This window comes from Balearica regulorum, chromosome 17, assembly GCF_011004875.1.
Source record: "Balearica regulorum gibbericeps isolate bBalReg1 chromosome 17, bBalReg1.pri, whole genome shotgun sequence".
Lineage (NCBI taxonomy): Eukaryota > Metazoa > Chordata > Aves > Gruiformes > Gruidae > Balearica > Balearica regulorum.
In genome coordinates this window covers 8,600,582-8,626,637 of record NC_046200.1, presented here as the reverse complement: position 1 = coordinate 8,626,637, position 26,056 = coordinate 8,600,582, and the positions used below count along the sequence as shown (strand labels likewise).

The window sequence follows — 26,056 nt, the reverse complement described above, 5'->3', positions numbered from 1 at the left end:
AAAATGGACGTACACCACTTGTAGAGGGACTAATTACTGTGCACCTACTTAAGCACTGAATAGTCTTCATTAATGGGACAAAAAAACTACAGCAGGAGCTATGAACCCCCCCACCTCCCACTACGTAAGTCCCATTATCAGCTATTCTGCCTGCCACAGGGAACTTTGAGCCTGTAACAGCACCCCAACGTACCTACGTCTTGTTACCTCTTGAGTTTTAAACCCCCTCCTTCTGCCCATCATCACTGCAGCGCAGAAAGCCCAACAACCCCTAACACAGTAATTATCAATCTACTCGCCTGCTCTAATGTTCTTCACCGTATCGGTCATTTCATTACCTCCTCCACAGGAGGTATTAGTACAGAAGGGAAATGACATTAAACATGTATGCTTTGTAAAAAAGACAGATTCGGGGCAAAATTACCCTCCCTCTCCCTTTCTTTGTCTCCTTCTGGCTGTGCACTTAGAATCTCCTGCTCATTTTGCTACCCTTCAACCCAACTCCTTTGCCCCCAGATAAACTTTATGGTTGCTACAATAAATGTTAAAGGATTGCAAGTGTTAGTTAATCAATACAGGCAAGCTTGAGAATCACCAACAGTAACTGCTTCCTGCTCATTACTCACTAAAATATAATCTGTAAGCCAAAAGACTTGGCTTTGTTCCAGAAACTGTCTGAATTACCTTTATCTTTTGCTGGTGATGGTAGATCTGCCAGGCGATCTGTACATGAACCGCACACCACTTCCCGGGTTTCTGCAATGGAAAGCACAAGAATTTAGATTAATTTATACGTTAGCAATCTACATCAGATAGAACGTTTCATTTCCCTGACTGTCAAACAGGCACCTAAGCAATGAGAAAGGCTGATTACTGAAACGGCACAATAGGTGATCAACATTTTTTTCTGTACTGCAGCAGATGATGTTTAAATTAAGAAGGAAACAAACAGGAAGAATGTGGGATATCTTCCTCATCTCATGGAGACCTGAGATCCCTGCCTTGTTCTTTCCGACTTGCACTCCCCACTTCATAAACCGAAACAAATGGCAGCACAGAACAGTATGCCACGCTTAAGAGAAAGGAACTAACGGTTAACAGTTCTGTTTCTGAAAAGAGCCCTGTTCATTCATCCCTGCCTGCACGGCAGGCTAAGTCATGCGTGGTTATTATGGCTACTTGCATTTGATGAGGAAAAGGGTACAGACAAACAATCACCAGGGATGAGCAGTGCCACAGCCGAATGAGTTACTGTTTTTAAGCTGAGCTGCGGTACTCGCTGTAGGGTGTTTTTGTGGAACATCAGAAACACAAATAAAACACATTGACCTAAGCCACCATGATTCTGATCACTAGTGAATGTCTGTCCCTGCTCCCAGTTATTTATTTCTGTGACCCTTATTTCATGCTGTGAACTGTTAATGCACATAAATGGATGCAAAATAAGGTTGGGATTCAACCTGAACGTTATTAATCACAAGCAGCTAAGAGCTAACTATGACATTTTGCTTTAAATAAAGGATGAGCGTGAAATTTTCTACTGGACATGTTAGATTTCAAAACCACATGCATAATATTTGAAGTGTGTGTGTAAATATATGTATATAAAATCCCCCACAAACCTTACTTACTCTTACTGGAGGCCTATAAGGGTCTGACACCTATGGAAAAAGCAGAAATAAAACAGTCAATCTTTCTAAAACTAGCCAATATACAGAAAGGTGGGGAACTTCCTTCCTCTGAACAAGTAAAAGCATTTAGGAAGCAGTGTTCCAGAGAAGTCCCCTGTGACACGGGAAACCTAAAAGGCTTAAAGACGGCTTAAAACTTCTCTTTCATTCCTTGCACCAAACTCAGCAGAATTTTATGATAAACAAAGCAGCTTCGTGCCAGCAACTGAACAGTGCCAGTGCTTTTCTGAACCTTATAATCGTTCTGAAATGGAGCGCATAAAACTGCTCTCCAAGCAATGCTTAGGGGAAAGACCTTGAAGGGGTTTCCTGCCCCATTTCCCTCTGACTTTGTTTAAAGAAGTCAATACATCCCTTTGTATTCACGACTGGTGGAGGCTACTGTTGTCTCACCAGAAAAAGAAACTTCTGTCCTGACTGCATGTTCCAAGTCTAGAAGGCCAATTTGATCACCAGCTGCTCTCTTTTTTTATGAGCAATCACTGTGTTTACTGTAAAACCAGATAAGCTGAAAGGAAGGTTATATATTGTTGCCTACCCCTGGAGTCTTCTGCAGCAGCGTATGGTGGACTGTGCCTGGTCTACCTGCTACATCAATAGGGTTTGAAGTCTGAAAGACAAGAATGGAGCGTGAATAATACCGTATCATACCAGTGGTACATTTAACATCTCTATCTGATGTTAACGGCATTAATTAGTCTGTGTTTGTACTGTGCTTTGAACACGCATATTGCTACATTAGTGCTAAATGTTATCTCTTACTGACAGCCAACAGCATTTAACCACCATGTCATCTATTATTATTTAGCAGCAGTAACAGTATTACAGCAGCACCCTTAAGCCCCACTGAAATCACAACCCCACCGTGCTATGCAGTATGCAAGTGGATGGGAAGAGACAGTCCCTGCCCCCCAAGCTTATTCTTTAGACAAAACAGGCAGGCAGTAGGAGAAAGAATGAGAGACGTGGACTGACTCCCTCCATGGTTCAGGCAGCAACCCGTATAGCAGTCAGGAACAGAACAACTCAGGCATCCCAGTCCCATATCCCACCTACTGGACCATGGCCCCTCTCCGACCGGGGTTAGATCACACAATGGCTAAAATGGCAACAGCCCATCTATTTGCTTCGACAAGGCGAAATGAGAAACCTTAGAAGGTGCTTGTGGGTCTTTTATAGCTTTGCATTGTTTATCCCATCATTTTCGAGCAAGAATTAAACACCTCATTGAATGAATCCCTGTTCCTCCTCCTCCTCCGGATCCCACCTGCTGCCCTGTCCTAGACGATCCCCAAGAACTCGTTCGTCTTCTCACTCTGGCATTCATCCATCTCCCACTCCCAGAGCAATTGCACCTGGTGCCTCCGCGCAGCTGAGTGCAGAGGGGTTAAACCTCATTCTCCAAGAGATTATTTCTCTCACATTTTAGGTCAAATTACAGTAGATTTCAAACAGTCAAACTGTACAAGGCATGAGTATAATCGCAGGTGTGGGAGGAAAGGTAGGTTTTAATTTGTCTAAGGCTACGTAACTTCCAAACTCATTAAAAAGAGAATCCTCGTGTGTGTGTACGTAAGTCAACGAACTCCCCAGGCAGATCTGTGCTCTCAGGGCCTGTCTGACAGCTGAGGTATATATAAGGTGGCAAATAAGTTACAGCTATCATACAGGCAAGAACTTTAAGATCACAACATGTTAATAGCATGGTGTCATCCTGTCCCTTTGTCCCCTGGAGAAAGACGTGAATGCTTCCTCCAGCAAAGCAAACTGAATACTTCTGACCTTTTCAAGTTCTTAGCTTGTGAGAAATGGCCTTCGGGAAACTCACTGAGAAGTTTACCGTCAGCCTGGATTTATGTGCAGTGGATTTACACACACAGCTGTAGGCAACCGACACGGGAAGGGGAAAAACAAACCCAAGACCTCTGCTTTGGAAAGCAAGAAGTGCAGGATTTGGTGTGCCAAACCCAAATCGTCAGGTCTGTAGTGATTATGAGGGCTTTAGTCAAACAGCTTGGGAGGGAGAGAGCATGGAAAAACGATAACAGTAACGATGACCAGAGTGGCTTTGCCCAGCAGTTCAGCTCTGTCTCCTCTAGGAAACTGGAAAATAATGTGCCAAAGCGGCAGATCCATTTTTCAACCTATCCCTCTTTTTTTTTCCCCCAGATGTTAGATTGCTGTCTAAATACAGTGCTGTCCAGAGATCAAGTGATGTTAGTGATTAACCATGGCACCAGAGTGTAACCTTGTGCTGCTTAAACTCAAGCTAGCAAATGTTCTATGTATCTATCATTAAAATGAATGAAAAGCTAGTTATAATGCAGCACTAAGAACTGTTTAAAAATGTAAAGGGTCTGTGCTCACTTTTTCTTTCTCACTAAGTAACACCTTCTCTTTGGTCTAATGGAATTTTTCAGTGAGATGGTATCTATAAAGCTCTGTAATGAAGATGGAAACCAGAAGAGCATGCTATAGGTGGAGCAGAAGCTCCTCATTAACAGTAGCCTTATGGCAAAACTGAAGCCCATCTTCACATTAGCAACATTTTGGCAATTTACCTTATTTGTGCAGCTCCTTTTTTTGGAAAGTCAAGTTCACACCCTGACAATTTGGGGTCTGTAGGGACCCCTGGCATCCCTTGCAAGAATAGCATCAATTAACACTGGCAGACAAACTCCATCAAGGGATAGCTATGTTCTCCATCAAGGGATAGCTATGTTCTCCATCATGCAACTGTTCCTCTTCTATGCCTATAGCCACTACATACAGAACTCTTGTTGAAAAAAGCCATTTTAGAGACTTTGCTATTTGTAACGTATACAGAAAATAAAATAATGTAAGGGATTTGATGGGCACTGAAGAAATACTCTGGCTTCCATCAGAACAAATACAGTGAAGTGGGAAGGTTGTAAGAGGCCTTGTTTGCAGCAGTTGCTAATTACTGACTTCCACTGACATCAGCGAGACTGCCGAGGGAAGCACACCCCGCAGCCCTGCTTGGTATGGTTATGAAATGACCTGCCCAGTGCAAACAGAAATGGCCGAGCTACAGTGCTGGTCCTTCGAGTCTTCTAACACAGTAGCAGAGCTCTACGGATATGCAGTTCCAGATAAGAAATCTCTAAAATCACAGTATGCAAATCAGCTGAACACATGTCAATTTACAAATGGAGTAAATGCTCCATTTTCAAACAAATGCTATAGAGATATAATGCATATTTCTTGTTTGGAGAGATTTAACAGTTTCTGTACATTTAAAAATAGTTAATAAAAAGAACAGGTCTGGGAGAAAAAACAAGTAGTGCACACCACAGAATTCATCGAAAATGGCGGTTATCATGGCAACATTTCCAAATGCCAATCAGTGCTAGTTGTAATGATATGTTACAGTTGCAGTGCACCTTTCAAACACACTATCTCAAAGAAGCTTGCAGGCATTAATCAACCCTTATAAAACCCACTGCAAGATAACTTATAGATGAGGAAGCTGAGGAACAGAAGATTTAAGCGACTTGCCCAAGGTCAGACAGTGTCGGAGCTGGGAATAAAAATTCAGCTCCTTCAAATTGCTCTACCCATTTATAGCAGTCTCTCCCTATTGTTCCCACACTTGTACAGTCAATTTCTCATTTTTTTTCTGGGTATAAACATGGTTTATCTTTTGCAATCCCAGACCGTTAAATTTATAAAATGATTTGGGACTCATTGGTCTGTTATTAGCTGTAAATATTTCAGTCAATAATGCATTTGACTGTATGCTTCTTCTCCAGTTTCAGTTGACCTCCCAAGTGAACCACTATATCCTTTTCCAAGGAACGATCTGTAGTGCCAAGAGAAAATTTCTGCTAAAGTGTTGGCTGCTTTGTGCAGAGGATGCTCACAGATCTGCGGGGCGATCGCTTCCAACCCCGGGTTGCACTTCTGCTAGTTAAATCATGTGCTACAAAATCACCAGAGACACGACTCTGAATACAGTTTCTCTCGCAGCAAAAGAACAAAGCCTTCAGAAGAAGAAGTTTGTACCTTCGGTTGAAATGCTCCCTGAAGTGACCCAAAGGGACCTGAATGTGGAAGCATGGGTGGCATTCCAGGCATTGCTGGAGGATAGGTTGGAAAGAACTACAAAAGAAAGAGAGATGCTTATGTCACAGGACAACTTGAACAATAATGGAGGTAGGTGCCAAGCCTGGCACATACAAAAATAGTACTGTGTTGAACGAGTGCCACAGTGAAAATACACACTAAATTTGCTTTCAGAATTTTTAAGAGCAAAGCTAAAACGTGGAAAATGCGCTCATCTGATGAATTTTCTGGATAGTGCTGAACAAGTGTGCCTTTAAAATTTGTGGACTATTGCAGGAAGCACAGAGCATTCACGATTTTTAGAGGAATCGGAATAATTGGGGTTTTATGATCACTTTTGGTTAACTTTGCATTTTTCTGCAGTAGCAAACAAATTGATCCTGTTTTGAAATGTGATCTGCTTTAATTTTCAAAGCAAAAAAGAACCACAAGATGCTGCATTGCACACTAACCACAGGCAACATGCACACCACCTTGTAGTTGTGTACGCTGGGTTAAGTTTTGCTTAGGCCTCTCCTGAGCACACACAGCAGTTTTACAAGTCCCAAAACATATAGTTTTTGTGCTTTGGAGCAGTGGGGAGCACCAGGAAGAAACCACCAGTCTGACTTACTCCTGTGACCTGAGCAAAATCTTGTGAAAGAGCCATGCACTCCGGGCTGCTGCACTGTGAGAAGCACCAGCTGCAAAGATACTGCAATGACCACTGATTTAGCAATTTCTGCGCATTCCCTGCCATCCCAGGCACAGCAATACAGAGCCACAGCAGCAGAAACGCAGTAGACAAAAGATTTTTAAAAAAACCCCAAAACCCCAAACAACCCAAAGAAAATTTTGTACCTTAGAAAAAAAACACCATCAGATGGAAAAAGAGCTTTAGGAATGAATGAATCAAAACACTACACATCAATTGAATACAAGCAAAAGAAGTGCAAGCAGAACCATTAACAAAGACACCACCTAGAAAGGTAAGCACTCACGTTGGAATGTCGAAAGTAAGGGTTGTCTAATTTGGGAGCGTACTTGTCAAACTGGAAAGAAAAGAGAAAAAAAAGGAAACGAGTGAGTTTGGTTTCGACAGTAGTGGACACATCAGGATTTCAACACAAACAAATAATCATGGCCCATTTGTACAGCATTTAACAGAGCAGAACTGACTGGTTATTCCATACTTGCTCATCAGGGAGCTGACTGATTTCCCAAAGCTAATGGAGACGGAAAGGTGCTAGGGCCCGGGTGGCGCCGGGTGCTGCTGAGTCTCCCTGCAGAACCCTGTCTGCAGGCACTGCGTGATGTGGCACCTCCACTATGAAGACAGCAGTCCTGATATCTGCAGCGCAGCGAAACGCAGGGAAGTCCAGCTCCAGGTCTAGATCTGGGATCTGCCCCTGGAACACTGAACTAGATCACGGACTAGAAGGTAGGGAACGTTTCCCATTAGACCCCAACGTCTACTGTGGGGCAACCAATACCAACTCCCCGTTTTCTGGGTTCCTGTAAGTGCCACAATCGTTTGGAAAGGGGCTTAATTGCTTTAGATGTACAAATTTCTGTATGTTGCCCCCCTGCAAAAGAGAGAGCACCCTGGAGAAAAGCTGATTGTTAACCTTTTCCGTTCCAGCATGGGGTTTTAACACCTCCATGTGTGCAGTCTGTGTCCAATAGTTATTTTTATGACCATTTGTCCTGTACCTCCTTGGAAGCAAAACCAAAGCACATATACATCGCATTTTTGAACAGTATGTACATTCTGCTGGGGAGGAGGGAGTGGGAAAGAAGGCAGGGAAGGGAGCTGGAGGACCCCATGAAAAGCTGCTTATTTGGCAAGTCAGCTGCTGTTTCACACTCCTCTATGTGCAGGAGAGTAGATTTGTAATTTCATTAATTACAGTTATTACTGGAGCCATGTCCCCTCCAGTGTAAATACCATAAATTACCAAACACATGCAGCTGTAAATTTCAACACTCTTCTCTGGTGTTGGGATTAGCAGACCTGATCTAGTGGAATATAAGAAGATGTGAGTGAAATATAACAAAAGAGCCTTGCAAGCTGTTTTTGCTATGAAGGCTGACATCAACGGGCACGGGTGGGAGGGGAGGGAGCTGTTCACAGGATCAGATATCAGGATTCTTAAATAACACAGGAGGTTTCTGAGAAAAGTTTCAAGATTGTTTTACACAGACCAAGAAAAGAGGGGAAGGTGTTTACACACGAGTACATTGAGCAAACACCTGGGGCTGGATTTTGGGTGGATGATATTACTTTTAATTGTCTCGCTGCTAAGCAGATTACAACCCAAGAACGTCATGGGGCAGTCAGCAGTGGGAAAGAAAAATGAGAAACATTATGCTCCTTAAGTTTTTGGTAGTTCTTCCCAAATGCTGCTTTTGCTGTTTCTCCTGGCTTTTGCTAGCCTTAGCAGAAGAGGGCTCTTTCTACATTTTGGACACAGTGTGAAACTGAGAGGGGTTGAAAAAAGCTGAATCTTGTTCTTTCAATCTCACAAAGTAATTGCCAGAAATGGAGAGAGAGTGCGTTTTAAAGTACTGACAAAATCCATTTGTAGCAGATCTCTAACAATTTGGTAACAGCTGCAGCAAAGTCCCATTCTGTTACAAGCAAATTCAATGGCAAAACACTAAAGCTTATTACACAGCCAGGAGGACCTCTCCCACAAGAAGAACCAGCCATACACAAATTAGCGCTTGTTGATGTAATCAAATAATAAATGCCAAAATCGATATAGATTAGGGAATTAGGAGGAAGAGGGACAAAACTCGTATCAGATGAGATGCTGCACTATGTTGAGAGCTCTGGGTAAGCAAGTACGATCTGCCCCACAGCAAAGAGTTGTGGGGACCGTGTTTGGCACTGGAGGCCACTGATCTTGTGATGTCCTTGTTGGTGTGTTTTGGTGTGTCACGGCACCTGGTTCTGGGAAGGGGGAACCAAAATACACAGCAGGGCACACGAAAAGGGAAACTAAAGGGACTCTGGACTTGTCTCCTGGGTGTGGTATCTGCTCATGGGTAGCAGCGTGGGGGACCTGGAGGCTCGGTGTGGAAGCTCTGGATGGAAAGGGGGTCCCTTCGGGAGTGCTGGGCCTGTCTCTCCAGGCCTCCAGGTCAGAGGGGCAGGGACAGCACGCCTGGCTGAAATGAAGAGGACTGGGTTTGTTTGACAAGAGTGGGTTAGGCTTTTTGACCAGAGATGCTCTACTTATCCTCACATTTTGGGCTGGGGTACGCACCATGGGAGGTGCAGAGGGCGGCATGAGCGGCGTCTGGGGCAAGCTGGATGGAAAAGGAGTGAATGTGTGCTGGTGGGTGTGTTGGTGCTGATGCGTGTGTTGGTGCTGGTGAAACTCCGCTCTCAGCAGCGGCACCGGGCCAAGTGAGGCAGCGGCCCGGTCCGAACTCTGAACCAAAAACCGGTTGTTCAGCTCTTGCCTGAGCAGTTCGTGATCTAGAGGAGAGAGAGAGAGAAAAAAAAAAGACACAGAGGCCCGTGGGCCTGTGAGTACCACAAAGACGGAGGAGAAAGAGTCAATATTCACCTGGCATTCCCTGTTTCTGCAGGTCATGCTGTGGTGGTTTTCTACGTGAGGACTCATTGGTGGAGGTAAGAGAGATGCCTGTGACAAAGTACCAATCAGAATCCCCGAATGAGGCTGGCAATACATGATTGGTTGGTTGAATGATATCAACAGGCTGGTATCTAAAGGCAAGAGAGAACACCATGAGTCATCACAGCAGAAAACATCATCGGGGGCATCAGCAAGCATCCGCCCCCGGCCCCCCGCCCGCAGCCCCGCTACCCCCGCGCAGCTCCGCCGCCCGATGGGCTACTCCTCCTCCCTGGCACCTGACGGCCACGGCACCGAGGTGTTTCCGGGAACGGACCTCAGTGGTCTGGTCTCGCGGCACGGTGGCCGGACCTTCCCGCACCAGCAAGATGCTGGGGAGTACCCTCGAGGACAACGGCTCACTTTAAAATGAGTAATACTGACCTGTTTCCTTTGGAGGTTTGAAATTCAGAAGCATATACGTACACTGAAAATGGATGGTGGGCCTAACGCGTGTGTTACGCTCTAACAAATATGTACTTAAGAGGTAAAACTTTGACAAGATCTACAATGCAATGAGATTACCATGGATTTGGGCGGCTGAAAACTACCTGCTTGGACAGCCATTTCTCAACTGATCCCCATGCCATCCTCCTAAACCCCAGGACATGCACACAGTGACCATGAACATCCATCCTACAAACTAAGGTCTTCTTTGCAATAAGTTTTTTTTTTAGATCTTAAATACTAAGCAGTCCTTTCCTCAATTTCTAACAGGCTATAATAGTCATTTTTTGTCCTTGCCTCGAGGCTTTTTCTCCTATGAGAAAATATGGAGGAGGAATCAGTGGGAAGAGGAGAAACATTCATCTGGCTCAAGATCTCATGAACGTTGCAATGACTGCAGAAACAAAATGTTCCACCATATGACATGTGACCTCTTCTCAGCATCTTCCTCTGGAAGAATAACTTGCACTGAATTTGAATGTGGTCTAGCGCAGTGGAAGATACCAGCACTTTAGAAATGACATGACTGAAGACAGTAAGGACAAATGTCCACTTCCCCAAAGCGTCTGCTGGTATGAATTAAATCCATCTGTGATTTTGCCTAAGAACTTCGAACAGGAATCAGCACCCTACATGTTAGGTACTTTCTAACCTGAGAGCAACCTGTGCCACCAGCTGTGGACGACATACACCCAACCCTGACTGACCTACTTGTTTCTGAATTTACATGGATCCACTTCTTTCAGTGTAACGCCCCTTTTAAACTAGAGCACTGAACATAAAGGGGCAAAAGAATACACGTTCTGCAGGCATTTCTTTTACTTACATTCTCTGGAGTAACATTAGAAATGTTTAAATCAATCACTTTCTGAAGTGACATAGTTAAGATCTTTAAAAACAGGCACTCTGACGGGGAATTTCAAGGTCTCTAGTACCACTTAGAAGCCTACAGCCTATTGAAAGTCATTTTTGAAATCAAATTTTGGGTGATTAAGTCATTTGCTTTTCAGTAATAAAAGTACTGCTAAGAGCAGGTACTGTGTACTGCTACAATCTTTATAATAATTACTACAAAAGCAGAAAGTACATATACTTTTGATACTGAAGCCTAAGACACTGCAGCAAAAGAGTCTATAATGGGTTCTCCTTGGAGCAGGCAAACAGGGCAAAAAACCCTAGGCTGAAAGCACTTAGGTCCAAAACCTAACCTCTTTAGAGAATACGAGTATGATTTCATATGTGTGTGTGTGTGTGTTTACGCATTTAAATCTGGCACGACTTTAAGAAACTGAATCCTTCTGTTAGCATCAAGATAATCCACTTTTCTGGAGGGAGAGATAAAAGCGAGTTGGCAGTTGTAAGTGCTCTGATATCCAATTTCTTTAAGTGACTTGAAGTCAGACTGATAGATTTGCAGCTGTCTCCAGCCCATAGCCCTGTACCACAACTTTGGCCTTTGTCAGGAAAGGAAAAGCCCTGGAGATGTTCGGAGAAACAGTGCGGCACTTGGAGGAGTGGCTGCTTCATAGTAAGGATGGGACTGCTGAGTAACAACCCAGCTCCGTGAGGGGCTCTGGGCAATGTTAGGATCAGAATGAAGTTCTTGTGCCTAACTCCTTGTCCTGTGGGTCTGGCCATGTAATAACACAACTAGGAGCAGAGTAACTGAGCAGCCCTTTGAATGCCCAAACACTACTGCTCTGTGTGCGCTTACGAGGTGGGCATGGTAGAAAAAGGCCAGGCCTGCTAATGTTGCTAGGTACCCTCACGTTCAGAAGAGAAGCAGCAAAGACTGTTGTTTCCTATGTGTATTCTACATCCGGGCCAGCCTTGGTGCTCCCGAGTAGAGGGCAGCAGCCCACACGAGGGGTGCTCCTAAGTTACTTGTATAAGGTTTAGGTTTCAAAAGGAAGAAATGCCACCAGAAGTGCATCCTTGTTATTCACAGACCTGAATTTGTACCATTAGTGAGCACAGGAGCTCTGAGCTCTGCTTCTCTTCTCGGTAAAAGTGACAAGTGTGCCAAAGAAAATTTAAATCTCGAGCACATTTTCTTCCAAAGGAGGAGGAGAAGAAGATGACAAAAAGTAGCCTTCAAAGGCCCATACCCTCTCTGATGGCTTTTCTAAGCTGGTGCTTTTAGTGAGAGCACACGTGCACTCGAACAGCACAGCAAGGACTATGGTGCTAGCAGCAGCTGGACCCTAGCTCTTCAGGGCTGCTCAGCAATATTGTTTGCTTTTAAGAAACTTTTACTTGAATGACAACAGAAGCTCCTGGCTATGCAGTGCACTGTATTGATTTTATGATGTGCCAGTTTGCAGGCATTTCATATAATGCAGACAAGAGGTATTTCACTGTCTGCAGGGTTAGACGCCCAGACCCTTTCCTCCACTAACTTAGGCTTCTCCTGCTTAAATTGCAGGAGAAATCCTTTTAGTAGGAGCAAGACTGTTACCGTTTCCTGGCAAGCTGCTGAATGTGAATAGGTCACTTGATCTTGCACCTCCTGAAATTAATGGTGAAAACATACTTGCTTTCAGTGACTGCAATATCATGCTTTTAGTGAGCACACTGCTATTTCCTTTTGCAATACTTTCAGAGTCCCCATCAGAGTAGTCCTTTGCCTTAAACAGGGGAAGCAATGAATAGGTCTCCCACAGTGCTGCCAACATCATCCCAGCCATGTGGTTGAAATTCTAGATGGTGCCAGGGCCTGTGAAAGCTGGCAGCTTTGGCCTATGTGGTCCTGCTTCTGGCTAGGAACCCACAGCACTTTTGTCTATCATCGTTCTGAGAGCTTGCTTTGGACCAATTCACATTTTTCTTTCATTTAAAGAAGCAGTTATAAATAATGGGACATTATTTAGCTCCTGGAAGAAAAAAAGGGGATGTAAGGCCATCAGATTTTTCCACAGCAAATCTGCCCTCTCCCTATTCCTTTAACCAGCTTCACAGGAAACAGAGGGTGCGTTTTTTGCAAAATGTTTAATCCCTGCTGAGCTAGTTGTGGAGTCAAATGCCAGATCAAAAGGAGGCCCCAGCAAGTGAAAGTTGCAGGGAAGTCTCCAGCTGCCAGGGTCTCTTCCAGGGACAGCTGTAGGCTAATGGATAAGCTATAAACAGGGCATTTAGGGCAGAAGTGACAATAGAACGGGGGCCAGGGTGAACAAAGGAAACTTTTTAAAAGGATGCAAAGAGAATGACAGCCGAACAGCAGAGCCTGTTGGCTGGGCTGTCTCTGCCTCAGACAGAAAGGCTGAGCAGCCATGGGCACACAGAGAGTTTGTGCTGCCGCAGGCAGAGGGTCTTGCTCTGCTGGCAGGATGTGGTGCTTGTCAAAGCATCAGAGCAGGGGATAGGTGTGGGGGGCCGCTCACTCGTCACTCAGTTAGAACAACTTTCTGGGATGATTAGAAACAGTTTTTTTCAAGTCAGTTCTAACAGCAGCAGCTTCCATTAGAGTGGGGAGAAAGAAGGGGAGAATGGCAAACTGTACATCAGTCCTTCATTAATCTAAAAAATGCCTGACGACTGTGGAATACCACGCTGGACAACTCATGCCCTGAAAAGGAGATTTTTTGGGGAAAATGTGTTTTGAAGACTTCTTATAGGAAGCTACAGTGCTGTCTCTACAATCTCTCATCTGGTAAAGCACATTGCGGTTTCCTACCTGTTCCATGAGCGCTCTCACAGTTCACACTGCCCGCGGAGGGGTCTGCGTTACTTTATTTTACCTGCCCACCAGCCAGCCCTTCTCTCAACACCCTCCAGTGCATGCACGGCAGATCAGCCCTGGAAGAAGAAGGGAACCTACCCGCAGGGTGACCTGGTATCACGAGGCTGTTGGTAGGTAACGCTGGTGGAGGTGGCAGCGTGGGTGGGGTGGCGAACATGGCCGGATGGTGCTGGTGTTGGGTCTGCGATCTGAGAGAGAAGTGCGAGGTAGCAAGATTAGAGATGGAGAGGGGCAGAGCCGGGCCGGAGGAATGGTGCGGAGGAATCTGGGGAGAGAGGGGAAGGTGTTTCGGGAGGCTGATGCTTGTTGCACTGCTAGCGCTGCTGCTCCGGCTGCAGAGAGAAAAAGATGGGGGGAAGAGAGGGGAGAGAGACAGAGAGAGAAAAAAAGACAGCGTGTTACAATACAAGACTGAAACAGTGCAAGAAATACACTACCAGAAACAACACAACTATCTAACATTGATTTCCCCAAGCTTATGTTTTTGGCTTTCTTAATGGCAGTGAAGACAGTAACGAATCTTAATGAACTTCTGCAACAGGGCAGGACGGGACTCGGGCTCTCTGGAGTGACACTTCGTCTGGTGCTTGAGCAAGTTACAATCCTCAGAGCTATCTATGAGATACTGATGAAGGCCACAGAGGCAGCTGGATTTTGCACCTTTATTTAGCCTCTGATGACCTTGCAGTGGCCATGTGCGTCCTTGTGATCATACGACACAATTACTCTAATTCCTTTTTCTGTTGCTCTGGGTGCACACAGTTCCATAGTGTGACTGTGGGACCAAGTTGTATCTGCTGTGCATGCTGTGTAGTTATATTCACAGAAGCATGCAAACACACACCATGTTAATAAATTTTTCTCATAATAATTCTGTGTTTTACATCTTCTTCTTCTATTATTATTACTCTACTGCAAGTGATCTAAGTTTTGTGGGGTGAAAGGCACTATCACTGCAGTTATTATTTAGTATAACTCCCATAATACCAATTATTTGTTGCAATCTAAACCTCTGAGCTATCTTGAACAGTTTGAAATATTATTAATCATTTATGCTATGGTGGCATTTACAGGATAAAACCACAACAGACCTTAAGTATGCCAGATACCATGAAATACACATTAATGGCAGCTCTCTGTATTCCCATTTGACCCTTGTGCAGCCAAATATTTTATGTTTTAAATCAGTTTTCTCTTGTTTAAACTAGCCTAGTTCTGGTTTGGGAGGCAAGGCATGTTTTCTGTACCAGCAAAAAGACTATACAGGTTCCAGTCGACTGTCGAAACTCTTTTCTCTAGAAATGTTTTATCCATACCATTTTCACCCATCCCACTTGTTGGATGGAGGCAATTTAAACAGCGAAGCTAAGCCTTCTGCTAGATCTGAGCATGGCAGATTGAAGCAGATTTCTCAGCCTACACGGGAGTCCTGTTCTAAGGGACACAGCATTTTCTGATATAGATATTCCTCTTTTGATGCTGGTGAACCAAAAAAACTGTGATAACCATGAACAAACCTACTTCAGTGGAAGTCTTGAATATGAAACAAGGGAGCTGCTCGAACTCAAACCACCTTAAATTTCTAAGGCAAGAACTAGCCAGCTTAGACAAGGCAGTGCAAAACTCCACTAGAAACTGGACCTAAAGGAACTTTACCCCACAGTTACACATGCCTTTCTCTCAGAAAGGGAGCATTTATCACCATGTTTCAAATGCTGGAAAATCAGCCTGTGGAGTCAGCACAGAAAGCCCAATATCCAAAACATGAAGCATCTTACCCAGACAGTAAGAGTGCTCTTGTCTTGCCTCCCAGCAATTTCTATCCCATTTGAAACAAGCTTTATCCCACCAGTAGCACAAAGATGACATGAGTGTCCCTGTCCCCTACCTGAGATTATTGAGTCCGTTGTGGGCCACCTGGTGATGCACTTGGTAATTGAGAGGTGGAGGGATGTGACTCGGAGGCTGGGTCCGAAGCTCGGGTATTAACTGAGGCTGCGACTGCGGCCGAGGTTGAGGTTGTGACTGCGGCCGAGGCTGTGGCTGAGGCGTGAGCCTTGGTGGTGCTGGTGCTGAAATCACTGGCTCCTTCTTCAACAGTGGGCTTGCTCTGGCGCTCGACGTGGGCGCTGAGGAAGTAGAAGTCACAACAGCAGCTACTGGCTGGGGGCTGGGGATAGGCAGGGCGAAGGGCACGTCGGTGCTCAGTTCCCGGCTCCGCTCTAGCCCAGACACCTTTGGGACATTGGCTGCTTTCGCTTCTGGCTTGTCATTCAAGGTGGGACCTTATGGAGCAACAAGAAAAAGAACAAAGCACATGCTGAAAGGTCTGCGTGTGTTTCTCTGCTTGGTAGAACATATGCCTGAGAAAAAACAAGTCATGTTTCAGCTCGTGGGAGCATCGTGGGAGCACTGCTGCTACAACATGAATGTGTGTTTGTGTGTCTGTCCTTCCGCTGTCCTTGACTGGCCAGTCTACAGTACTTGTTAGTATATGTGTAAGACTTAGCTGTCATTAAATGAATGCATACTACAAGGAACATATAGCTTTGTGACTTAGACAGACTCCCAAGGGTATGCATAGTAGGAGTGTGAACGTATCTCAAGTTACTGCTACGGTATTTCCTGCTCAATGTAAGTTTTAAGGCTGATAACAAACTCATGAACACATGCCTGATCATTAAGACATTTCATTTTCTCAGCACTCTTTCAAGGCAATCTACGTGGTCTTTAGGCTCAACTCCAGCTACAACACTAACCATTAATAATAACCCCTCCTGGCTTCTAGGGAGGAGGCTACCTGGGATCTTCGTGTAGCAAAGGACGGGAGAGCTGTGCTGTGAAGCTGTGACATTGCTGTTCCCTGGCCACACACTTGTGTGGAAGAACAGAACAGAGAAAGCTGAAAAATTCCAGTCAGAAGTGGAGTGAGCACCCAAGTGTAGTCCTGCTCACCCTGAGTATAGCACATACCTGTAGGCACGGCATGTCAAAACTATCTGGAATACTGCGACCTTGCAAAATGCATCTAAAGGGAGAATTCCATATGGAATTACTCCTTCTATGATGCCAAGTATTTCTTTTTCCAAAGTAAGCTAAACAAAGCAGCCCAAAGGGTTAAAAGGCTGGAAAGGAAATGGGAAAAGGGAGGGAAGGAGAGATATTGCAGATCAAGCAGTATCCAAAAGGTCTAAGACAACTGAAAAGACCAACATGGATGTGATTCAACTCCCACTGTAACTCCCTTTTTGACACGATCTGTGTATCCTTGAGTGCACATATACCCACAATTACAATAAAAGCTGTTCATGGGTTATGAGAACTGGTGTTGTCCATGTGTTTCACATGCGCACACACCCCACCATGCACTTCTAACTGACTTTTAGGATACATGCTTTTATTATGCACCAGAACATGTTGGGGGCTGTTTGCGTTTAGCTGGCTTACAGACATGCAAGAGATGCTACCTACACTCATTAACATGCTCCCAAAAATCCTCGTGAACAAATTCCACCTTTGAAATTTTCCCGTCTCATCAAAGGACTGATCCAGTTCCTGATGTAGGAGGTGTGGAAATAACACACAACACACACCGAGAGCTAATTCTGGCCATGCAGACGGTCTAACCAGGCGTTTGGAAACGCAACCTATGCGAGGTCAGAGTCCTCAATGCCATGGCTTTGAGGACTTGAGAATTCACCATGCCAGCGTTAGATGAGAGGACAGTGATGAATCAGAGCCTGTAGCACATCACTTCATTTTCTGTACAGAAAATGCCCACATGGTGATGGCACCTCTTTCCTTGAGATAAAAGGAAAACTCTCACTATTGCACCATTCCATCCATCCATCCATCCATCCATCCATCCATAATGTGAAAAGAGAACAAATGTAAACATATGAACTGTATCAGCTGAAAATGTGTGAGGACTTGTGGCCTCAAACTCAGGAATAACGGGAACAGATGCATTTCTAAACACCAGTGCTTTGGCTGGAAGCAAGTACAGAGAGGCCTCTACTTTCCAGCACCTTGTACATCTTTACAGGTTTGACACAATGTCCGGAGGTCCTAAATTATTCCCTACAACAAATACAAGGCTAACACTTGTTTCAGTGGATTTCTTTTTCAAATACGAGTTCATGCATCACAGGTACCCTGGTTTTGAAGATGTAACTAGACTTGGTTCCAATGTTATTTAGAGCAACAAATACTTTATTTGTAAAAGAAAATTCTCATTGCTCTTGTGCACCATTATTTTTTATAATGCCACCTATGCTTGTAAATTTTCCTCAGATTTTATTACTAACAATTGAAAAATTGTCATTGACTAGTCAAGCCAGGGGTCCCCAAACTGTGCATTTTGGAGCAAGTATATTCGCAGCTGTAGATCCCACTGTTTTTCAGGAGCTACCCATTAAAAGCAATTGGGTTTCATTCCTGACCATAGGTTTCCTGAGAGCCTATTAGCTCTATCCATCCAACAGGCCTCCTCCTACAGAGTTAAACTTCATATCGTGTAATTATAGGCAATGTAGACTAATGGGGTATATTCAAAACACACTGGCACCACAAAAGTTAGTTGAGTAAAAAGTCAATTAGATCCAAAACAAATCAATAAAGTCCTGCATTAAGAGCAGCTGTTTGACCAGTTTTATGTACAACTATTGATTCCCTGTGGTTTCAGCATTAGTTCTCATTTGCAATTTTCTCAAAGCAAAAGCTCATGCTCCCTTGCTGACTGAATTGACCAGCCAGCCTGGTTGTATTAGTTAGTACTAGGGGTACATGACTAATTTCTGCTGCCAACTTGCATCTCTCAGGTTGCGGTACTGAAATGTTTTTGTGGTTCATTCCTGACAACAATTACCCAGATGTTCCCCCCCCCGGAAGAGCTACAGGCACAAGTGTGTGAGTATCTTCTCTCCTTTTGTAGCCGGGTTGAGCAAAAGCAGAAACACTGAGAACGGAAAGCTACGATGTGGATTCATGGGCAAGCATGGAGAAGCATGCGAGAGACAGCAAAATCCCCAAGCCTTCTCAGCCACCGCACGGGAAGGATGGTGGGCGAATTCTGGTGTTTTGGGGACTTTGCTGTTTCCCGTTCCAATGGCTGCGATGCAGTACGAGAGAGGAGTTGCTTTGTGTGGCTGACTTGAGGGTGAACTGCCACGGATGAAGGGAAGGGGACCACACATGAACAATGGCAGGACAAACCATGGAGAGACATGACAGGAAGACAGCGACGCCAGGCACTGGGACCTGCCTGATGTTTGAAAGGGAAACTTGAAAAGGAAACTCTTCTCACATCTAGGTGTTTCACTTAAGTCTCTGGTAAAACAGATGTGCACAAAATGGAAAGCTGATGCCCAAATGGAAATACATCTCATCCATATGTCTCCCTAATCTAGAAAACACAAAAGGCACTTCGAAGCAAAGACTTAAGACTGTTCACTTCAGCTAACTCCACAGAGTACCGTCCCATGACTTACACAGTGGCACTGAACACATCCTGGTTTCTTTCTTCCCTTTCACACTCTTCTACCAACACTTACTTCTACCTGTTCAGTGCCTGCTTCCAATACCCAGTCACTAGCTAACCATGCTCCAGAGGTCTCCAGAAACTGGACAATCTCAAGGCCATTTTCCCTGTGCACCAAAGAAACAATGAATTTTAAAGGCTGTAATTACCTGTTTCTCAGGTTCTTAACAAGATCCTTATCATGATACTGATCACAAAAATCTCCAGTTCAACACTTTCCTCTCCATTCATGTGAAAGTCTCTGAGCTACCTTCCCTGGAATCCCTCAGAAAGTTAATTTTAATGATTTTAACAAGAGATGTTGTCCATTCTGATCAGAATCTCAAACTCTCCAGTTTCTCTGTAGGATGCTCGAATGTCCCTCCTAAGGGAACTACACTCTTGTATGCCCAAGTTCCCTCCAGCTGACGAGGCTGACTGCTGGTCACATATGGAAATATCCCAAGGAAAAAACCTGAATATTCCCTTTTGTGCAAGCTAGATCAGGTTTCATCAAGATCCTTTCAGAAATTTCTGTGCTTCAGCTCCTAATCCAGTCCTTCTGAGCAGACGGACCTGCAGAGCTGAGCACAACTGCCCGGACAACTGCACAGACCCACCAGACCACACCACAATGTTCTAGAGGCAAAAATGGGTTTATTTTTACCAAGTCCTAGAGTAATTTTCATGCTTAATGATAACAGGCTGAGCCAATTTGCCTAAGATTTGACAGTCAGCTCCAATAATTCAACCTTAATTAAACCTGAACGCATGTCAGTTCAGCTCGTCCCTTCACAGGAAATCTGACATTTGCAATGATTCATGTTTCAGCCATGCTATGGGAAGGCTGGATCACATCTGCCATTCTCCACCATACAGAGCGCTACCCCTTTTCAGCACGCCAACTTTGTTCATTTTCTAACCAAACCCTTTGGACTTCTTCCATTGAGAGGTTTTCTTAAATGAACACACAGTGAAACATGTCTTGATCTCATGGGGATGAACGATGACTGAGTGCGAGAGACAGGGAAGAAAGGACTGAATCTCTCTAACAAGAAAAATAACAACAACAACCTGGGACTAGTAATTCTGGCCTCCTTGATCAACAGATTTGTCATTTGGAGTGTTGCAAAATCTCAGCCTCCCTGTGTCTTGGGCTACACCCCATTCCAATTTAACCTGGTAAACATGAAAACTTTTAACAACTTCTAAAAGCACAGAGAGCTTTAGCTACTGCTGCTGCTGGAAATCTGTAGAAACTAGAGCTGAAGGCAGCTACAGTTGAATTTGCTACAAAAAGCGTGTTTCAGAAGGAGTTACTTGAACCTGAAAGACCATCAGCATGGATTCAATATGAAACTTCAGTGAATTAAAAATCTGTGACTGGAATAAACACGCACTGCCCAGCCCCATGGCTGCACAGGGTGACATGCTTGCTGGTGTGTAACTACACAGCATCGCAGGCTAAATACAATACAGAAAGTCCCATACACAAATTAAACCTTTCTGTTACAGGAATTTGCTTTCAAGCTGATTAAGAGTAGCTCAAGTGCAAGGGATTAAACATGTAAAGACTGCTTTGAGAACTCCAATAAGCAGTTACTGTGTTATACAAACAGTACTTAGGGCAACAGCAGTTCCAGCCCTGCCTCTTGCTCTTTGCAAGCTACTGGTTGCTGCTGAAAGGGGACTGTCAACACACGTACAATGTGATTGGAAATAATCTAATCTTGCTTGCACGCCTTTCCTTTGTCTCTTGAAAAAAAAGAAAAGTGGAGTCATTCAGACGTCTTTCTGCAGTCTCCCTTGTTGTATTCAAACAGCAAGGGTGATGGGGTGATGGGAGAAAGAAATTCCTCTCCTACATCCATCAATGACATCTTTACCAATGGCAATTTCCCAAGAAACACAACCACCACCATCTGCGGCCTATCTATCCACCCTGTACACATCCTTGAAAACAGACATAAGCCAGGCTGGCTATGATGAACCCTGCTCCATATTATAATTCCAGCAAGACACACTGCAAAAGCATCACCACAGGAATTACAGGGATGTATGTGGCAAGAAGCTGAGTATTTCAGAGTTGGTTGATGAATCCCAGAGATGAGTTTTGAACCATCAGCATGGGGAATGAGTACAGCAGAGCATGATTTTACAGCAGTAGGTCAAAACAAAGAAATAACTAAAGGAGCATATTCAATGAACTTCAGCAAACCTTTTTTTTTTTAAATTGAGCTTTTAGAGTGCTGCATAATGTATTGTGGATACGTAACATATATAAGCACAAGAGACAATAAAGCATTTTGCATTGGCAATGATAGCACTGAAGCTGGCAGAGTGCTTACAAGTGAAAATCAATATTTAAGTGCTAATTCTTTATCCTCAGCTGGCGTTTGCTTTTATACGGATGGCTTTTTCATTGCGTTTTAGGAGGGTAGTACTATTTAAGATTTCAGACGATTAGCTTGGTCTGCAAAGGTAAGGCAAGCAGAGCTACAACACAGAAGCTATCCAATATATGGGGCACCAAGTTCCTCCACCCATTTTAATGCAAATCAGCTTAAGATAAGGAATAAAGATTTGGGACTTGCACATTAAACCACTGTCTGGAAGGCTCATGGTGTGTAATGTGAACCATTTTTATTATTGCGAAGCAAAGGCTAAATTTTCATCGTGGCAGCGGCGCACTGCACACGTTAGGTCATGTCAAAAAATGTTCTTCTGTGACATGGGCGCCTCAGAACATCATAGGCCTCCGGTGGATTTTCCACAAATAATTACAGTGTTTTACAGAGGACAGTAAACCGAGCGTAAGCACAAACCCTCACGCTTGGCTTTGAACCCGTGCTGCCGAGCGCAGCCGCCTGCGTGCGGGGGGAGCCGGCCTTTGTTCACGGCACGGCTCCCCCAGCCATCCCCCGTGGCTGAGCACCGCGGCGGCTTTCAGCAGGAAACTCCTTCCACAATCCGGTCTGGATTCGGCCCCTATCACTCAGTTCATTTGTACAGCGCTGTCTGTCAAGTCAAATCGTCTTGCCGCAATCTGAAACACCCTCCGAACAGCTGCCACTATCAATTACTCTCCCAGACAGCCTTGACTATCAGGAAGAGAACTGGAGCGAGCACTTGCCAGTTTTAATAAACTGTGTTGCCCAAGTCATTTAACCTGCTAGATTGCTGTATGCTGGGGCTGTAACAAGCCTTCAGCTTTTCAACCTAGAAGAAAGCAACAGCGGCAAAAAGCTGTCAGCTTGGTCCTCAGAATTAACTTCCAAGGGTGTCTTCCCCCTCCCTTTCTGAAGCACCCAAGTTTAAAAGTAAAATATCTTCAAGTCATTTTCATAATGACACGACAAGAAAAGCATCTCACATTTTTAACACAAAGCCAACAACTCCCGAGAGTGAAGAGTTGTCATGCTCCACGATTTTCACGTTTAGAAGCACACCTGAGCAGAGCGAGCTCCTCGTTCCTCTCACACCTACGCGGACATGTCCCACGGGCACTCCCCAGAGCCGGCGCTGTCCGTCTATCCGTCACCACCGCCCCAGTGATGCTGATGCAGCCGAGGGCTTCAGGATGCCCTGACCCCCCCCAGGGCTCTGCACCCACCACTCCAGCCCGGTTCCTTACACCCTAGGCACAGTTACAGTTTCTCACCCAATTAAACACTCAGGCGTGGCAAATTTACATTTATTCCGGTACTTTCAGGACCAGTAGGAGAGATTTCCTAAATAAACATTTATTTAGAATTAAAACAGTTCCATCCAGATCAGTGTTTTCAGTTTGTGTGTCACGTTTATACCATGATGTCTGTGAATGTTAATCAAAAAGAAACGGTCTATTGTCATCAGGATTAATTTGCCATATAGGAATCTGTACTTCCACTAGAAAGCTTACTGGACTCTGCAAATCAGAAAGAAGATTCAAACCCCCTATGTTAAATGTTTTCCCTTGCCAGCTACATAGATAAAAGCCTTTGTTGTGAAAGCTTGCAGCACAGAAAGATTTCACCCCCTCCCCTAGAAACTGAGAGCAACAGCATTAAGACCTATGGACTTGATGCCGATTTGCTGCTTTATGGTTCTTTAATGGGATGTTTTATTCCTAGAGATTTGGGAGCTTTCCATGCTCTATCCAGGCATGTTAGCTGTAAGCATGCATGACGACACTCCAAAGCTGCAGGAGCTGAATGAAAATGGGTGCCAAACACAAGGATTGGGGCCAGAGCATAAAGAAGAAGGATCACCATTCAAATCCCCCCAAAGTAAGTCACACTGCATTTTCCTAGCAATGCTGCTTCTGGCAACATTTCAATGCAAAGCTGAAACTGGATTTGCAGCTAAAGCACCTACTGTGGATGCTGGCGTTGTAATGAGATTGAAAGTTTCATACCAGCTTTTAATCCGGGGCTATAATGGTGGATCAAACGCTGCAGGGTTAAATCTCTTCAGTGCTGCTCCTAAGCAGATGCCGGATGCCTAAAAACCAGTGACGTAGGAGGCACACTATTGCACTGGCCACAAAATGTTACTAAAGCTTCTTGTAGTTACTTACTAAGGGTGTTTTTGTCTTGTTTTGTTCTGTTTTTGTTATGTGCGATGGCATATTGTATACCTAATCCGAGAGACAGACAAGCAACAAGGTAAATAAGCTATTAGAAAGACAATCCTCCCCTCAAACATATGAAAGCAAGCACGCACAAATAGTCAACCCCAGATCTAAGCTTTTAACAGACAAAACCGGTATATACCAAGGAATCTTAGGATTTTAATTAGTCAAACAAGGGCAAATAATAAACCATCAACTACTACATTACAGGAGAAAATGTACTACTTTTGCTGTTTGAAATCCATATCGATTCCCATCTAGCCTGTGAGTGAGTTATTAATCACTCCAATTAAATCATGAACACAGGTCTTTATGCTGAAATTGAACCCCCACCAATAGATCAATAACTCAAACCTCCAAGAGCAATTACTGCTCAGCATAATAGAGCAGCTTACTACAGAGAGCTCCATGCAGACCACAATTCTCTCTGTCATATCTTTCACAGGCAGTGCAAACAAACTGGGGAAAAAAAAAAAGATTTTATAACTATTATTTTCAAAATAAACAGACATCTGCTTAGAGTTACCTAATCTCTCTCACATCACAGAGGCAGATCTGCCAAGGTCACATTGGAGACATGATTACATTTTTTCACAATTTGTTATTCTAGCAAAGCCCTGATAAGATTGAACTATTGAAGTTCACACTCTGGTTTAATTTCAAGAGGTTAAATGCCAAATCCTTTTCTTATTGCTACAAGGAAGGGATCTGCCAGGCTGCATAATACCCTGTGTGGGCTAAGACAACAATTTTGTTTCATCTGCACAATCTTATGAAGGTGGTTTTGGGTTTTTTTGGTGTTTTTTTTTTTTTTTTTTTAAATGACATCAGAGAACTCCAAGCTCCCAAAGAATCATTTAAAGTAAAATCAGAAAGTGAGACTGTTCCGGGGGAGTGTGAATGACCTTTCAGACCTTCCGGCTTGGAGAAGTTAACTCAATGGCTGGCTGAGAAAGCACATTCGCTAACCAAAACCAGAAAAAAGGCAAAAAAGAACATTCTCAAGCACCAGATCATCTCTGCTGGGAACAGGAGATGATTACCCTAACCAGCCAAGCGTATGCAGGGTCACAGAAATTCCCCCTGCCTTGGAAGATAACTGATGCTTGTCCTGATGCAATGAAAAGAGGAACCATGCGTGCTCAGGCTCTCTGAGTGCCGCCGTGCCGCTTAGCTCCCACGTCCTTTCCAGGTGAGAGTCATATTTCTGCACGCATCCTTGCTTCTGATCCACTGGCCCCTTCAAGCAGGCCCCTGAGCGCCATCCATCATCCTTCATTAGGGAAGCTATTGGCAGCCAATTAAGTGGTGATGGACCCACAGCAATGAAGCTAATCAAGATGAGTTCATACCCTTCAGGCTGCAGGCACTGGCTGCTGTCTACCAGGGGTGTCACATCACTGCTTCTTCCCCTCACCCCTCACTGTTGGATATGTCGAACAGCCTTGGCCAAGGCTCAGCATATGCACGGAAAAATGAGACCAAATCAGGCAATGCAAGAAAACAAGCAGGGAGAGGGGTAGTGCTACTGCTGGGGTCTCACCATGGCTTTCCACCACCACGCACACAAGCAGCTTTTACAAAAGCGAGGGAGAGAGATTATCTATTCCCCACTGCAGGAGAGGCAGAAAGAGCCTGGACAAGAGTTTTCTTCCTCCCTAATGGTCAGAGACTGTAACTGGAGTCGAAAGATGAAATCATGTTGTGATCTCTTTTCTGGAATGTGGTATGCGCTACTCATGTGAACCGTATCAGCTCAAAATCCAACATCCTACACACATCTCCTGAAAGTGAGCTCATCTCTGGTCTCTAGATGACAACATGAGTCAAATTCTCTGCTCCAGGTTGGCTTTCCAATCTTTTTTTACTTCATCTGTTACACGGAGGAACACAACAGACCCTTTAACACACACACACACACACACACACACACACATCCAAATTCAGCCCCCAGACAGATGCATATGGATTCAAACTAGCTTTTCAGGGCAGAGGAGAACCCTACATAAAGCAACATTTTAAAGGCAAAGAACCCTCTTTCATTTTCACCTCTTCCTAAGTCTATAGATAAGGATACGAACAATCACATCTCTCCACTTAAATCAATAAGCGCGCATTACTTAGAGCAAGGAATTGCTTTTGACAGTGTGTGGGATCCCCTTTCCCCAGAACTCAAAGGCCAAGCTGGACACATTCTGTTAGGCCTCCTAACCGACACCATTCAAAACCACTGAGCTTCAATGTAGAACAGCGAGGGGATCCAGATGCGCTTGAAACCAGCTGTGATGGACCTGGCCTCCTCAGTTCCAAGCATAAAGCAGGAAAGGCCATCAAACT

The 26,056-nt window shown here is 44.4% G+C and overlaps 1 protein-coding gene across 21 annotated transcripts in view; it reads right to left on the bottom strand.

Annotated features, from left to right (window-relative positions):
• The window catches only part of FBRSL1 (fibrosin like 1), a 551,083-nt gene that overhangs the window by 13,055 nt on the left and 511,972 nt on the right, over positions 1–26,056 (bottom strand). For 8 of the 21 annotated variants that reach the window (XM_075770096.1, XM_075770083.1, XM_075770084.1 and 5 more), the window contains 8 exons: positions 15,478–15,874; positions 13,668–13,921; positions 9,008–9,243; positions 6,758–6,808; positions 5,718–5,813; positions 2,230–2,301; positions 1,623–1,661; positions 685–756 (listed from right to left, as the gene is read on the bottom strand). In XM_075770096.1, coding sequence (XP_075626211.1) covers positions 685–756; positions 1,623–1,661; positions 2,230–2,301; positions 5,718–5,813; positions 6,758–6,808; positions 9,008–9,243; positions 13,668–13,921; positions 15,478–15,874 — 1,217 coding nt within the window. Of the gene's footprint in view, positions 1–684; positions 757–1,622; positions 1,662–2,229; positions 2,302–5,717; positions 5,814–6,757; positions 6,809–9,007; positions 9,496–13,667; positions 13,922–15,477; positions 15,875–26,056 lie in introns of all 21 variants that reach the window. The other 13 variants (XM_075770085.1, XM_075770086.1, XM_075770091.1 and 10 more) reach the window with 11 other exon arrangements.